The sequence below is a fragment of the Aulonocara sp. 'chitande type north' Nkhata Bay genome, linkage group LG8, assembly GCF_057382095.1.
Source record: "Aulonocara sp. 'chitande type north' Nkhata Bay isolate Kocher_YH1m ecotype deep benthic linkage group LG8, A_spYH_male_GT1.1, whole genome shotgun sequence".
Taxonomy (NCBI): Eukaryota; Metazoa; Chordata; class Actinopteri; order Cichliformes; family Cichlidae; genus Aulonocara; species Aulonocara sp. 'chitande type north' Nkhata Bay.
Window position 1 is genome coordinate 995,737 of NC_141351.1, and position 16,311 is coordinate 1,012,047.

The 16,311-nt window shown below is 41.1% G+C and overlaps 1 protein-coding gene across 5 annotated transcripts in view; it reads left to right on the plus strand.

Annotated features, from left to right (window-relative positions):
• The first annotated feature begins 1,624 nt into the window (after positions 1 to 1,624).
• The window catches only part of shisa6b (shisa family member 6b), a 76,436-nt gene continuing 61,749 nt past the window's right edge, over positions 1,625 to 16,311 (plus strand). For 4 of the 5 annotated variants that reach the window (XM_086304946.1, XM_086304950.1, XM_086304948.1 and 1 more), the window contains exons 1-3: positions 1,627 to 1,991; positions 2,369 to 3,274; positions 4,850 to 5,010. In XM_086304946.1, the coding sequence (XP_086161072.1) occupies positions 2,751 to 3,274; positions 4,850 to 5,010 (685 nt within the window). In that variant the 5' untranslated portion in view covers positions 1,627 to 1,991; positions 2,369 to 2,750. Of the gene's footprint in view, positions 1,992 to 2,368; positions 3,275 to 4,849; positions 5,011 to 16,311 lie in introns of all 5 variants that reach the window. The other variant, XM_086304947.1, reaches the window with a different exon arrangement.

A 16,311-nucleotide genomic window follows, 5' to 3' on the forward strand; every position in this document is an offset into this window, starting at 1 on the left:
TAGTTTCATTACTTTACACAGCCATAAATAACAGAGCTTGAGAGAAATAGAACCCCAAATGACTCAACATGATACAGTATAATTATGCATAATTTTCTACTTCCCATTTTCTACTTCTTGAAACACTTCCAGGCACTTATTTTCCACCATTACTTAAATTATCTTTAATTTCAGTACTTACCAGGAAGCTGCATGTATAGAATCAAGTTCTATCAAATCCGATAAAAGCAGCTTAAAAGGTTTGTGAACTGCTCTAAAATTAGGTTTTAAATGGCCTTTTGCCCCATGGAATTTATACGGTCATTACTACCTTTGCTAGAAATTTCCCATAGATTTCTACTCTGAATTCTTTGAGTGCTATGTCTCACTCTTCTAATAACTCTGAGACTTCCCCATCATATTTGCTGAATTCCACCTACAGAGTGTATTAGATGTACAAACAAAAATAATTACTCTGAAATAAGATTCTTAAGTGGGCTTCTTTAATCTCCAAAGTAGTTCACCAAAACGCTTCGATTTCATCAACTCAACACAACTCTTTTTCTTAAATTGTTATTCCATGCACTGGCAACTGGAAGACAAAATACTAAAACATCCTCTTTTTGCTTGTCTCTGAAACACTTAGAGTAGGTCTTCACTGATTGGGATTTCAGAACTCGGGGAGTTAAAGTAAGGGGGGGGGGGGGGGGGGGGGGGGAGAAAAGTGTACTTATTTAGGTCTATAAGGTTAGTAGCTTCATACAAAGTCTTTCCACCAAAGTCTTTGCTCAGTCTTTCCACTGTGAATTATGTTGTGTGGGAGAGTGGATTTCTGAAAATGCAATAAAAGCCACAAACATAATCGCACTTAGCTATAACTTTAATAAACGTGTAATCAAATGAGGTTTGCAAATAATAAAACACTTCTAGTCGATTCTTCTTCTTTCTCTCTCTTCAAGTTCTCACAACATTCTCTCTTGTCTGATCTTTACTAGTGCTCCTTTGTCTCACATCATTACAGCCCGCTGCCTACCAGAAATACTCGTCATTAACAACACGCTGAATTCTCCTCACGTTGCTGTGCGCTTCCAGCTATGGAGGATAACTGCGATTTAAGGTCCCACTCTCACCCCGCAGCTTCCACACCTTTCTGAAGCTGTTGCTGTCAAGACACCCCTGGCAGTTTGTCATCAGAAGGCGAGAAAGTGTTGGGTGCGAATATGATGTGTAGTATAACTCTGCTTTCAAGCGCTAGGAGCGATGTATGCAGCTCTTCATTATAACCCGGCTCTGTACCTGCCTTTTTCTATAGCTGAATGTGTGTTAATTAGTGAAGGGGTTTATTTGGAAATAAAAGCATGGGCGGTTTGCATTCCTGACCGCCGTTTAAAAAAGAAAAAGGGAGATCTGTTTGTGGAAGTGTGCATTTCAGTGCAACAGTGCTGAACACACACTTGACTGGTAATTTAGCCCTATCAGTTTTCCACAATCCCCCAGGTACCATGGCTTGGCTACAGTGCCAACGTGAATGACTTAATCTGGAATAATGAGTGTGTTAACTGTGATCGGGAGCACAGCTTAGTGTTGATTCCTCCTGAAAACAATGCGTGTTTACAGACATTAAGCCACAAAATGATAACAGCCAGTCGCACAGAAAGGTCAGGAAATTGCGCAGAAGACTGCAAGCACGAATAAGCATGCAACCCATGCGGAGAGTGAAGGATGCTGCCGGATACCGCCAGCGAACAAGAGGTCTGTGCAGCCATTTAATTTAGAAGTGTTAATGCCAATAACCAGGCTTGCTTGGAGGAGGAGAAGGAGAAAAAAGAAGAAGACGGGGGTGCAATTTACCGATACATGGCTGAGTTCTGACGCCAGCACCGAAGTGATGTAAGACAAGAGGGAGGGAGAAAACCAAGAAGGAGGAGAGGAGAGGAGAAGTAGAGAGATAGGGAGAGAGACTTTCAGAGACCCAGACACAGAGCAACTCCCCAGTGGGTATCCTAACAGAGGTAGGCTGGCTTTTCATACTCCCACTCCGAATTAAAATACCGTGAATATATCGAGAAAAATAAAACTCGTCAACTTACTTTGAATCCTCTTTGAAATTAATGACTGGAATGCTCTTGGCGCCACGTTTAGTTTAGTACTGCAATGCTCGGGTGTGATGCTTAACATAAAGATAACACACCAGATTCATTTGGACGATCTTGTGATGTGTGGGTGGAATGTTATCAAGTTCGAGGTGTTGCGCAAACTGCACGAACGAACTCAAATTCATGGCTCAAATGTGTCGGGATATTTATACGGGTAGAAAAATGAATTAATGACGCGCTTCTGACGTGAGGATAATACCTAATGAGCTCATTTGTTTTATTTGTTCCCCCAGCCTAACTTTGACTCTTAACGGAGCTGACTGTGGGCTCCAGATATCAGCACCTCGGATAGCGACGCGCCGCAACAGCTCAGCAGAGGCAGGGAGAACGCGCAGAGCCCGGGCGGCTGTCAGTTCCTGAGCCCGGTCAAGATATGGTTGTGCTCTCCTGTCTACACTCGGCGAAGGCTCGCAATGGGCTTTAGTGTGTCCATTGCATAATAACTGCAGAGAATGCCCTTGACAACAGTCCGCACAGAGTTGCATTCAGCATGACGGCTGCACAGGACACTGACCGAATAGGGGAAGACTTGCACGAGACTGAACCTTTGAGCGTTTAACCAGAGTTGAAGTGTCTGTGCAAGCACATAACACTGGAAGACTTCTTCACATTATCATGGGGATAAGGTACCTTTTATTGCTGCTGATCTACCTGGACCCCCTGTGCGTCTTGAGCGCCGCAACGGGCGGTAAAAAACCCAAGCCGGCGACCAGGAAGGCTCCGAAAGCCACCGCTATCCCCACGGTCGTCCCGCAGAAGACTCCAAAACCGTCGCCCGTCAGGAAACACGAGTCCTGCAAGGGCTACTTCGATGTAAGCGGGCAGTTTGACAGTGCGTTCGAGTGCAACAACACAGATCACCGGTACTGCTGCGGGACGTGCTTCCTGCGCTTTTGCTGCGAGTATAAGAAAGACCGACTTGATCAGACTGCGTGCACGAACTACGTAACGCCGGGCTGGTTGGAGACGGCCACTCCGTCCCCCATCCCGACCAATGATCCCTATCTCTCCATGGATCAGACCAACACGGCGGTCTACATCACCTGTGGGATCATAGCCTTCATCATAGTGTTGGGAGTGTCGGCCAAAGTTGCATATGACAAAGCCACAGAGCCGCCTCAAGAAATGAATATACACAGGTGAGTGGGAGGAAGACTGTAATAATTCTGCTTAACATGCTCCCTTTAATCAAGAAACAAAGCTGCATATTAAAAGTCTGCCTTTTGCACTTCATGCATATGTATAACTGGACAGACCATAATATGCACAGAGATGTAGAGTCCATTTACAGGCAGGGGCTAAAGGTCAAAGAAACAGGCCCAAAGTGCTGTCAAATGCGATATTTTTCAAGCAAGCAACTTGTTTTCTTCCTCTCCATCAGCGCTAACGAAGTGAAAATGAGGCTGGTAAAGCGCTGGAATGAATGAACAGACTGTTATCTAAAAGGCAGCACTTCTCAGATCAAATTGTGTTCGATCTGCAGCAGATGTTAAATCCCAGAAAAACCAAAGCCTAAAATAATTATAGAGAGAAGTTGAAAGAGTGTTATCATACTGATACTGATTGTGGTAGGCTGGTGCTCCTGAAACAAGTGCGTGCATCTGCTATGAGTGGGAGTGAGAAGGACTAATGGCCAACGTTTATATTTTATGTTTTTTAGTTCATATTGCAGAATTAAAAAAAGAAAAAGTAATTGTAACTAGTGCTGGAGTCTAACACTAGTCTGCATACTGGGCTCAGGAGGCAACCAGCCAGCTGTCAAGAATCATACTTGACAGCCCTCTCTTCAGCCTCTACACATCAGCACATGGCTGTCTGATGTGTTCAGGTGAGGAGGTGGATGAGGATGCTTAGCAGAGATGGCGCAACTGCATCCCATCTCCTCATACTGGCCCCATCAAACACGGGCAGACCAACGCGAACAAATGCTGACACATAAGATCTTCAACATTGAATTGTTTTTTTATTATTACTGAATGCATTATTCACAGTCTTGAGCAATCTTAAGTCTGTGAATAATAGATGATGTTTGCATTAATGTTTTGGCTGTATCAAGGCTGTGTGACACGCATGCACCACTGGCACCACCACATTCCATAAGGGTCACAAAGGAGGGCAGGGTGGGAAAGGGATGAATCGCTGAGGTGGGGAGAGGGGGGAGGTAAAGTGAAGCTAAGATATTAATTTAAAGGCAAAGGTTAAACCACCAATATATTTGTCGTACAAAAGCTTTGAGATGCTGCGGCGCCTTCAAAGTAATTAGATTTCCCCCCATTTTTTCTAAGTATGATGTCAGAAAAAAAGCAAACAAACATTTTTTTTACTTTCTTTCATCATGATTGCTTCTCTCCCTCTTTCACCCCCCTCGAGGGCTTCATCCTTCCACATGCACCTGGTGCGGTCTGAAAAACATTCAAATTCAACCCAATTAGCTGAGATACTCACACATCCAACGCTGTTTCTCTTGCAAATGAACATTCGTCATGTTCCCAGACGTGTTAAAAAAAAAAAAAAAGAAAAGAGAGAGAGAGACAGAAGAACAAGAAACGGAGCAGCCCTGAATTACCCATAATAGCGCAACACTGTTTCAACAATCCACGTCTGGTTTTTAACTGTGTTCAGATGCATGCACAGAGACAACCTGTACAAAGAGGAAAAGCCTCCTTTTTGGTGTAATGTTCACACTTGTTTGCTGTGTGCTTGTCTGTTTTTAGGGCCCTTGCAGACATCCTGAGGCAGCAGGGGCCCATCCCTATATCACAATACGACTGTGAGAATTTTGCAGCCATGAATGGCTCACCCAAAGACAACACACCAGTCAGAACCTCATCCAAGAACCACTACACCCCTGTTCACACCTCCAAATCCAACCATGGTAAGAGCTCTTCTTGCTCTCCTCTCTATACTCGAAGCTCTAAAGCTTATGTTTATGGCTGAAGGGACATTTCAGCAGCTGAACCCTGTGCCTGTGTCTTTGAGAGCATTTTTGTGCAATGCATTTGCAGCATATCATCATTATTTGTGTGTAAAATTCTGCAATACCATTCAAATCGCAGCCACTGTACTGACCCTTTCAGCATTTTAATCTTCCGTGGTAACATCCTGTAATCATCTGATTTGAGCAAAAGAGAAGAGAGAGCAACAGCGAGACTAAAGGACAGATAATCACAGACTAGCAAAGGTAGACCTGCCCAGCAGATTCTGATAGGCTGGAAGTGATGACCTCTCACTCAGTCAGCACACACACGGAGTCATTTAACCTTGCAATTGCAAGAACAGACAGGAGTGTTAGTCATTAATATGGCCTGAAAAACGGACACAGAATCCAGGCAGCACTGGCAGGTTCACAGACAAAGCAGGTGTTATCAGATGGAGAGATACAAAGCCACTTGGGGAGAGGGACACAGATGGAAAATAATGAGATATTACAATGGAGTTGCTGAGATGGAAAGAAAAACAGAAAGATGTTAAGCCTCTGTGCAGGATGAGCAAATGCAGAGATACGGAGTAGAAAATTAAAGGTGATGTAGCTCTGAAAGCACGGCAGACTTTACTGCTGTGTAACGTTTTCTGTGGCATGATCTATTAATTTATCTATGTATTTACTGTCAGAGAAGAAACTTCCCCTTGCTATACATATACCCCTAATTTAAAGCTCAGGTGGTTGACACTGGTAAGTAACTACAAATTGTGTTTTTTAATTTTTAAGTCCGGCTGGGGGATTTCCTGCAAGTTATATAAACTAAACTAAAATTAAAAGCCAGAAGAAACTGTCTTTACATACGTCAGTATATGACAGCTTAACTTTTCATGAGTTCAGCAAGAAAATTTAGTTTCATTTTTAAAATAACAGAACAATATAAAATAATTCTCATACGCAAACTTCCCTTAGCTAAAAAAAAAGTCTAAGAATGACATTCGAGCAACACGTGGGAAGGCTGAACTGTCATGTTGTCATCCAAGGCCTCAATAAAAGACAATCAGCTAACAGTTACTCAGAGTCAAAGTGTTTGCTTGGATGCTTTCACACTGTGATAAATGACAAACAAGCAGTTATCTCTGTTTAGAAATCATCTTGCTGTATAGAAATTCTTATTATATCCAAACTATAGTTGGACAGGGTATATATATCACTTTGATACTCTGAATGAGCACTCAAAGCATTTTCGGACTTTGAGGGCTATCTGTCATTCAAATACTCCAATGCAGGCATCGGACAATTTGCTGTGTAGTACCTTTTCCGAGGCTACTTTGACTTGTGGACTGAGAGAGCTGGAGATCGAACCTCAGATTAGTGGACAAAGTTTTGAGACAAAGTGTTTTGATCTCTGCCAGCAGCTTCACAGCTCAGATGCTGTGAGAAAATGAGCAGGTTGGAGAAATCAGAAGTGAAAGGATATTGTGAGCCACTGTTTTTTACCTTTGGAAATATGGTTGCTAGTTTGCTAACTGACCTTGAGATAATGTTGGCTGTTCTCACTTTCAGTCAGTTCCATAAATATGTGTATCATACTAAAACACATCTGAGCCCCCAAATCCAGGGCAAATAAATGAATTCTCATACATACATGGACGATTACGCAGGTTACTTCACCTGAGAAAAGGCACAAAAGCAGCCTGATGGCAGCCAATATTGTCAGCTCATTGTACAGTAGGAGAACATGTAAGTGTAGATGTGGAAGTTATAGTGTTGAATGTAAAAAACGTCATGAAAATTTAATTGAAAGCACTACAGTGCCAAAGAGTCTCAGTACATTATATTGCAGTATATATTAAAGTGGAAACTAGTGCAGAAAATACAGGGAGTGCAGAATTATTAGGCAAATGAGTATTTTGTCCACATCATCCTCTTCATGCATGTTGTCTTACTCCAAGCTGTATAGGCTCGAAAGCCTACTACCAATTAAGCATATTAGATGATGTGCATCTCTGTAATGAGAAGGGGTGTGGTCTAATGACATCAACACCCTATATCAGGTGTGCATAATTATTAGGCAACTTCCTTTCCTTTGGCAAAATGGGTCAAAAGAAGGACTTGACAGGCTCAGAAAAGTCAAAAATAGTGAGATATCTTGCAGAGGGATGCAGCAGTCTCAAAATTGCAAAGCTTCTGAAGCGTGATCATCGAACAATCAAGCGTTTCATTCAAAATAGTCAACAGGGTCGCAAGAAGCGTGTGGAAAAACCAAGGCGCAAAATAACTGCCCATGAACTGAGAAAAGTCAAGCGTGCAGCTGCCAAGATGCCACTTGCCACCAGTTTGGCCATATTTCAGAGCTGCAACATCACTGGAGTGCCCAAAAGCACAAGGTGTGCAATACTCAGAGACATGGCCAAGGTAAGAAAGGCTGAAAGACGACCACCACTGAACAAGACACACAAGCTGAAACGTCAAGACTGGGCCAAGAAATATCTCAAGACTGGTTTTTCTAAGGTTTTATGGACTGATGAAATGAGAGTGAGTCTTGATGGGCCAGATGGATGGGCCCGTGGCTGGATTGGTAAAGGGCAGAGAGCTCCAGTCCGACTCAGACGCCAGCAAGGTGGAGGTGGAGTACTGGTTTGGGCTGGTATCATCAAAGATGAGCTTGTGGGGCCTTTTCTGGTTGAGGATGGAGTCAAGCTCAACTCCCAGTCCTACTGCAAGTTTCTGGAAGACACCTTCTTCAAGCAGTGGTACAGGAAGAAGTCTGCATCCTTCAAGAAAAACATGATTTTCATGCAGGACAATGCTCCATCACACGCGTCCAAGTACTCCACAGCGTGGCTGGCAAGAAAGGGTATAAAAGAAGAAAAACTAATGACATGGCCTCCTTGTTCACCTGATCTGAACCCCATTGAGAACCTGTGGTCCATCATCTGATGTGAGATTTACAAGGAGGGAAAACAGTACACCTCTCTGAACAGTGTCTGGGAGGCTGTGGTTGCTGCTGCACGCAATGTTGATGGTGAACAGATCAAAACACTGACAGAATCCATGGATGGCAGGCTTTTGAGTGTCCTTGCAAAGAAAGGTGGCTATATTGGTCGCTTATTTGTTTTTGTTTTGTTTTTGAATGTCAGAAATGTATATTTGTGAATGTGGAGATGTTATATTGGTTTCACTGGTAAAAATAAATAATTGAAATGGGTATATATTTGTTTTTTGTTAAGTTGCCTAATAATTATGCACAGTAATAGTCACCTGCACACACAGATATCCCCCTAAAATAGCTAAAACTAAAAACTACTTCCAAAAACATTCAGCTTTGATATTAATGAGTTTTTTGGGTTCATTGAGAACATGGTTGTTGTTCAATAATAAAATTATTCCTCAAAAATACAACTTGCCTAATAATTCTGCACTCCCTGTATATAAACTGGTGCACAAATGTAGTCCAGAATGTAGGAAATAAACTGCCTGATGCTATCCCCTAAGATGCCACCCCCACCTATCCCTCGATTAAATCTTAATCCATGCCTATTTTTCCACTCTTTTTGAAATGTTTTAATTAGAAACCAATCATATAACAACATATTTATATTAATCGATGAGAGAGTCATAACGACCTTCAGAAAATGTGAGCAAAGAGAATATGCTCACATTTTCTGAAGCTGTAGATGTAAGCAGCACAGAACCTAACACAGTACATGAAGTTGTTATGGCTGAGTTGTGTGACAAGACAGCAACAGTCTCTCTGCATCCTCATCTTTAAATAATAGATTGTGCATATTCTCAGCTTTATTTGGGTTTGCAGCTGCTTGAATGTCATGTAAACTTGGCCTCTTTCTGTCACTTTCACATCTATCACACACTTGGGGGGGGGGGGGGGTACAGTGCTTGTTGCAGAAGAAAAACTAATGACATGGCCTCCTTAATGTCTCCTCAGCTTAGTGAATGAATTGGTCTATCCTTAATGGTCACTTGCCGGCCCATGCACAGAGAGGGAGAGAGGGCAGATGCAAAGCTGCACATGTCAGCCTGCCTTCAGTGCACACTTGCATGTTTTTTTCCTCACATGAGCTCGGGCATCGCTTTATCTTTATATTGCTCACTGCAAAGAGAATACAACTTGCGCCAGCTCTGCTCAGTCTATCCTAGATAAAATAGAAAAACCCACCCCCTCCACATCAGGGACCTCAGCCGTCCTGATGGGGTTGGACATGAAAGGCAGTGACAGTGCGGGCACAAGTGTCGTTAATGTGTGCATATAAATTGAGAGAACAGAGAGGGAGTCCACTCGCTCACATAGAAAATGCATATTCATGTACGCCTAAATGGGCATTTGGCACAGAATGGCAAGGCAGGCCTCTTAAGGAGAGGGTTCTCGGGTGGAACTGTTGCTGCTGGCACTTCACATCCAGAGGCTTTCTGAGACACTTTTATATCAGGTGGACAGACCTCATGAAGTAAAAGGCTAAGGGGCCCAAGAGGATCCTGTCAACTTATGTCTAAAGTGGGTATAACAGCCATATCTTCTTTGATCTTTGCATTTAAACATGTCCGGTCTCTCTTAGCTGCAGAGATGTCCTCCCCAACATATTTTAAAATCCTTTATTTCAGCCCTTTTCTAAAAATACACGCTGATTTATTTTTTCACATCACAGATCTTGTGTGGCAACATGGTACCCTTGGTGCATTGCAAAACATCCCTGCATTTTTTTTAAATAAAAAAAAAGAGCGGCCTACAGCAAAAACAGTACAGACAGCATAATATGATACCAGCGCAAGTGCTTCTATTTTTATTCGAATCCACTCTGCATTGTTGTGTGGCTCAGATCCTCTTTTAGGTCGGGGTGTAAACACAGAGCACCCCGGAGCCACAACAAGGAGCCGGCCTTGAAAGGGAGGAGCAGATACCTTTGCAGGAGTTTGCCGTCGGTTAAAGTAAACAATAACCGCCTCTCTGAGTAATGCAGTTTGGCCCACAGCTCTCTTCAGATGAAGCTGATTTATTCACCACAAACCACAGGCAAAGAGTTGCCTGTTTTTCGGAGGGTTTTTAAAGTGTTGCTTGGTTTACTGTCTGACAGTTTCCTAATGCAGAGAATGATGAAGTAAAGTTTTCAGGTACAGAAACCAAAAAATACTAGTCAAGCGCATTTGTTCCTTATAGGCAGGCCAACTAGAATTCCCTAATATCACAGTGTTTTAAAAGCATTCACTTCACTTAGAACACTTGCAGGGATTGGTAGTACTCTTACTGAAAGAGAGATCAGATCTTTGAGAGATCTTATGTTTGTCTCCCTGTTAAATGCAGAAGAGAATGAAAGAATCCTCCATCTCCTAATGAGCAACGTCTTGAGTGGTCAGGCCCAGTTTTCAAAAGTAGAATGGGTGAACTACAACAATAAACTTGTAATGAGTTGAATTAAAGATTGGATTATAATTTATGGTGTTGAGTTCATTGAATCGCCGCATGTTAGGGTTCTCATAGCAGCTGAAAAGCCTTGAGCTGGTATTTATATATCTGCACTGTATGCAGCACTGAAGGGATGTGAGCTGTCAGTTCCTTTTATGCGATGACTCTCGAGCTTAAAGGTCAGCTGCTGTGGACAATTAGAGGTCGTGATGATGCAACAACATTTTCGGCTGTTTGGCGGTTATGACGTGATCTTCAGATACATATTTTTAAAAGCGTTCTCTGTGTAGCACCTTCTTTCCACATAAACCCCAAATTTTGCCTAAACAACAAAACAGTGAATTAATTACTCTAATTATTTGCCAATAGGCACTTTTATAATTATATTCAGTGAGGCATCCCGCCTCAACCACTACTACACACATGTAACAAACATCTGCTTCCTCTTCTTGCTGCTTCTTTCCAATTAATCCTTGAAGTGTGCAGCAATAACATCTCCGCTGTGACCTCACTGGCTCCCCATTGGCCAGATAATCATCAGGCCCCATGTTAAAAACAACATTTCTGTGCTGACTGCATCAACATGTTTATTAGAAGCTTTCTCTTGAGTGCACCTGTGTTTAACCTGAGCAACTGAGAGACTCCACCTAATTGTTTCCTGCCCTAGATCTCATTATTGCCCCTTATTATACAGCTGGACTTCTGGCACCCCGAGTGCCAGACATATGTGGATACAGTAAGTGTGTTTCAGGTGCAGAGGCAGGAATCCAACTATATCCCGCAGCTGTTGTGGTTTAAGACAGCCCAGAGTGGGTTAGAACTGAGGACTGCACTGCACAATTAGTTTCATGAGAGGGCAGGGGCATGTATTTTCCAAGGTATCACTGAAAATGTTTCCTTTAGAGGTTTCAGCTTATATAACAGAGAAACTGAAAAAGAATGAGATATGTGACACTGAGCTACAGTCAAATGGCTTTATCAAAATGACACATATAGTTCTGATCATTCTCTAAAACCAGCATATAAATGGTATTACGGTTTAATTTAGGAAGCAGACTTAAAATTCACAGAGGATTGATCAAATACCATTAAGTACACTTAAAAGTAAATGAATGTGCAATATTAAATATTAGCTCTCTTTCTTATAAATCACTATTTATAAATCAATAAATAATTGATCAGAATGATGATTTTCTTTTCCATAGGAAACCTTGTTACAACAATTTGAATATGTTAGTTTAAATAAATTAGCACCCACAAGTCATACTGTCAGAGGCCAAGGAGAGGAGTGGCAGCAATCTTTTACTTATTTTACTTATTAATCAACCAAAGACCTGGACAGAGTTATGAATCATTTGAAAGCCACTCTGAACTTTGTCCACCCTTATCAGAGAAGCCAAAAATCAGGTGTTATCTGTTTTAGTGCTTCCTAATGAACATTCTTACTCTGATGGATGCATCGGAGAGCAACTTGGGGTTCGTATCTTGCCCAAGGATACTTGGCAAGCAAACTGGAGGAGCCAGGGATCGAACCTCTACCTCCAGAGCTACAGCCACCCCCAGCCTTAACACCTCATTTAATTTTTTATTAGAGAAAATATAAATAAGCCCAGCCATGCCTTTAATCATACTCAGGTTACAACCCCAGATACTTTGGCTGCTCCAAAAAAGAAGGCAACAAATCAGAGATCGATACTGGTGACAGAGGTTGGTACCTTGCGTAACTGATAAATCTGTGCCTTAAAGTAGATAACATCATTTGGAGAGAAAATTGCATTAAAGATCTTAATTTGGGTAGAAAAAAATCAAAAATCCAAAACTGTACCACAATAAGAGTCTTCCATAAAGCTAGAACGTTTACTATTTGGTACGATCAAGGAAAACAACCCCAGGTTTCTTTTCTGCACTGTAGCCACGCTGACGGAGTCAGAGCTCTCTTGAGCCAATTATTCCTTTTTGACCTAAATTAGCAAGGACTTTATGAATTTCTTTACATATTTTAACCAATAGAGAAAAAAATATTCACAGCTATCCCACAGATGTGTCATTAAGCAGAGGAACTTAGAGTCATTCTCTCCAATCAATTTTTCAGAGTTAACTTCAATAATGTCTTCCTTTAAAACATCAATACTCCATCCTTACAAGATTGTTAAAAAAAAGTTTCACCATTTATGAATGATTTAATTTTAAATATGATTAATCCATCTTTATTAACAGGCTGTGAACCACACGCTTTTAAGGCCCTTACTCAATCCAGCCATAAAAAAACAGTTTCCAACCTTCCTATCATTAAAAAAAAATCTTTGTCAAACAGTTAACTGATCATTTACAAAGGAATGTTGTTTTATTGGAAAGAGTTTCAGTCAGGAGTTAGAGTACATCATGTCACAGAAACAGCATGAGTGACTGGCGTCTGACAGTGGCCTCACCTCTGTATTGTTCCTGTTCGATCTCAGCCCAGTGCTTTGAATCATATCAATCTGACAGAGTCTAATTTGTGTATGTAAATGGGGAGTTTTCCTCAGACACAAAAGTTAGTCATGGAGTTCCACAGAGGACTGTGCTGGGACCAATACTTTTTACATTGTACATGTTTCCTTTAGGGAATTTTATTAGAAAGGACTGCACACATTTTCATTGCTATGCAGGGGAAACCCAGTTTTATTTATCCATGAAGTCTCATGGTACAAATCACCTAGTTAAACTACAGGCATTTTTTAAGTTAGTATACTTGGCCTGAAACATTTAGGACATTTAGAAACATGGTATCCAACCAGATATTTACTTTAGGTGGCATTACCTTGTCCTTCAGTAATAATGTGAGAAATATTGGAGTCATTTGTGACCAGGAAATGTCCTTCAGTGAGCACATCAAACAAATATATAGGATCACTCTGATTCATTTGTGCATTCTTGCTAAAATTAGAAACATCTTGTCTCAGACACTGATTCATGCAATTATAACTTCAAGGCTATAATAATTCATTTTTATCAGTTTGCTCTAAAAGCTTCCCAAAAAGCTTTCAGTTGATCCAGAGCTCCGCAGCAAGAGTACTAACTGGGACTGGAAAGAGACACCACATTCCTCCCATATTAGTTTCTCCTCATCAACTCCTTGTTCAGCTCAGAGTTGAATTTAAAATCCTTCTCCTCACATATAATATCTTGTATTATCAAGCCGCATCATGGAATCAGCCTTCAGTTTGGATTTGGGAAATAGACACTGCCTCTGCTTTTAAGATTAGGCATAAAGCTTTCCTGTTTGATAAAGCTCATAGTTAGGGAGAATCAGTTGACCCTGAACCAGTCTTTAGTTATGCTGCAATAAGCTCAGGCTGCTTGGCTGCTCATTCCTTTTAACTGGTGTTTATACACTACTACTGCATTTAATCATAGGTTAGAATTGAACTCTGGCTCTCTCTTCCGTAATCTGTTTTTTTGTCCTGACTGGTCTCTTCCCCTCACCCCCAACAGTTCTCTGCAGATGGCTGCCGCTCCCTGAGCCTGTTTCTTTCAGAGCTTTCTTCCTCTTAAAAGAGAGTTTTTCCTTCTCACTGTCACCAAGTGCTCGCTCAAAGGGGGTCATGTGATTGTTTCTGTTTCTTTCTAATATTGTAGGTTCTTTAAATTACAGTATAAAGCATCTCTATGTGACCGTTGTTGTGAATTGATGTTCGAAAAATTAAACTTAACTGAATTGAATTGAATCAAATTACTTTTGCCTGGCTGTGTTGGACCTTAATCGACCTTGGATTCAGATAGTCTCTCCAATGCCTGCCAAGCTGCACTACATCAGGCTTTGTTCATAATATAATTATCTTATTATTCACATTTTTCCAATTTCAGAGGTGTAGGTGTGCAGTGAAGAGGTCAGATTAAAAAAAATATTACCATATGAATCCTCAGCGTGCATTGGCTCCAGCGGCTGTTCATTTCCATAGTACATCATTGAGGTGAAAGTCACGATTTTCTTTGTATCAAGGAGGATAAATTAATAATGTGCAACGTTCTCTCTGCAGACTCTTCATGCTATCTCTCAGCAGTGAGCAGTGGGAGAGAAAGCGGGAGGGGAAAAAAGGTGGATTCTGATCACTTTTGAATGGTTTTTCCAGGGTCGTTACAATGGCCTGTGGAGTTACCTACCAATGACAAATATGACAAAAGAAGACAATAGTGCAGCAGCACTAGCAATTCTGCATGTGATATATATACATGCATGCTGGTATGACTGAATGCGTAAAATAACCCTTGTAGATATTCTATCTGCAGCATGAAGGCAGCACAGGGAGAGGTGTGATTGAGTTCAAAGTGCACTAGTATGTGGGTGGTGGAAACATATTGCTTTGTTTCTTCTTCTTCCTTTTTTTTTTGAATATCACAGCACTGTGTTTGCAGCTGCTGTTCACATTTCAGCCACTTCCCCTCAATCCATGTCTGAGGGGTAATGACACCATGGGAAAATTTTATATTTGGCACAAAAAAAACAAACAAAACACATCTGAGGCAAATAAGAAATTTGATAGAAACACTCAAACACAATTTAGCTGCCCTGCAAATGTTCTTTTAAAGTGAAACATTGTTGATTTTATACGTTAGTATATATATTATATTCCAAGGGTTCTATCAGTATTAAAGTGGTTCTATATTTAGTTTCCATTAAAAACTGATACATAACTTTTTGAGCTTTGTAATTTCTATACATTTCTATATGTCATTTTTTGTGTAAATGTTACATTTTACTGCGTCAGTGTCACAAAGAAAATGAAAAAATCTGTGATATTTGTGCTTTTCAGTGATATAAAAGAGTTACAATGACACGGACAATTACATGCCAACACAGTAAAAGCAATAATCTAAATGTCCAATCTCTGCCATTAGTCTGATTGTGCATTTTCAATAACCGTAAAGTATTCTATCCTGTCACCAAACACTGAGTCAAACTAATAAATTAAATCTTTGTCCTAACTGTCAGATTCACTTGTAATGGGCGCCACCTTTTGACATTTGAATATGAGTTCTGGGAGAAAGCAGGTAGCTTTTATAGTTAATTTCTAACATTTCATATCAAGTGGCTGCAGCTCAGGAGGTAAAACGAGTCATTTAATAATCGGAGAGCTTTGTACACGACATTGGAGTGTGACTGAACCCTGAATTTAGTTTGTGAATGTTAAATAAAAGCATTTGTATGAATCTGTGTAAATAGATGAATGAAGCTCATAGACAGCGCTTTGAGTGCATGAACAGAGTAGAAAAGCACTACATAAGTACCAGCTTATTTACTATGGTAAATGGCCTGTCTTTATATAGCGCTTTACTAGTCCCTAAGGACCCCAAAGCGCTTTACATATCCAGTCATCCACCCATTCACGCACACATTCACACACTGGTGATGGCAAGCTACATTGTAGCCACAGCCACCCTGGGGCGCACTGACAGAGGCGAGGCTGCCAGACACTGGCACCAGCTGACCACCACCAGTAGGCAACGGGTGAAGTGTCTTGCCCAAGGACACAACGACCGAGACTGTCCGAGCCGGGTCTCGAACCGGCAACCTTCCGATTACAAAATAATCTAAAATAAACTAAACTAAACTAAAATAACAAGTGAGTAAAAAATGAAAATATTAATTTGTTATAGTCCCACAAGTGATTGAATATGCTACTTTCAGAAAGGGTAAGGCTTCAACGGGATGGTCAACATTATTGCAAAGGTTCGATTATACTTTATACTTTACTTTTACAGTTGCCTTCCCTGGAAGTGCTAGCAGATTATTTCCCACGTTGTCTTCCATTGCACATGGTTTAGCATTTTTGTCCCTCTGGCTCAATGTCACC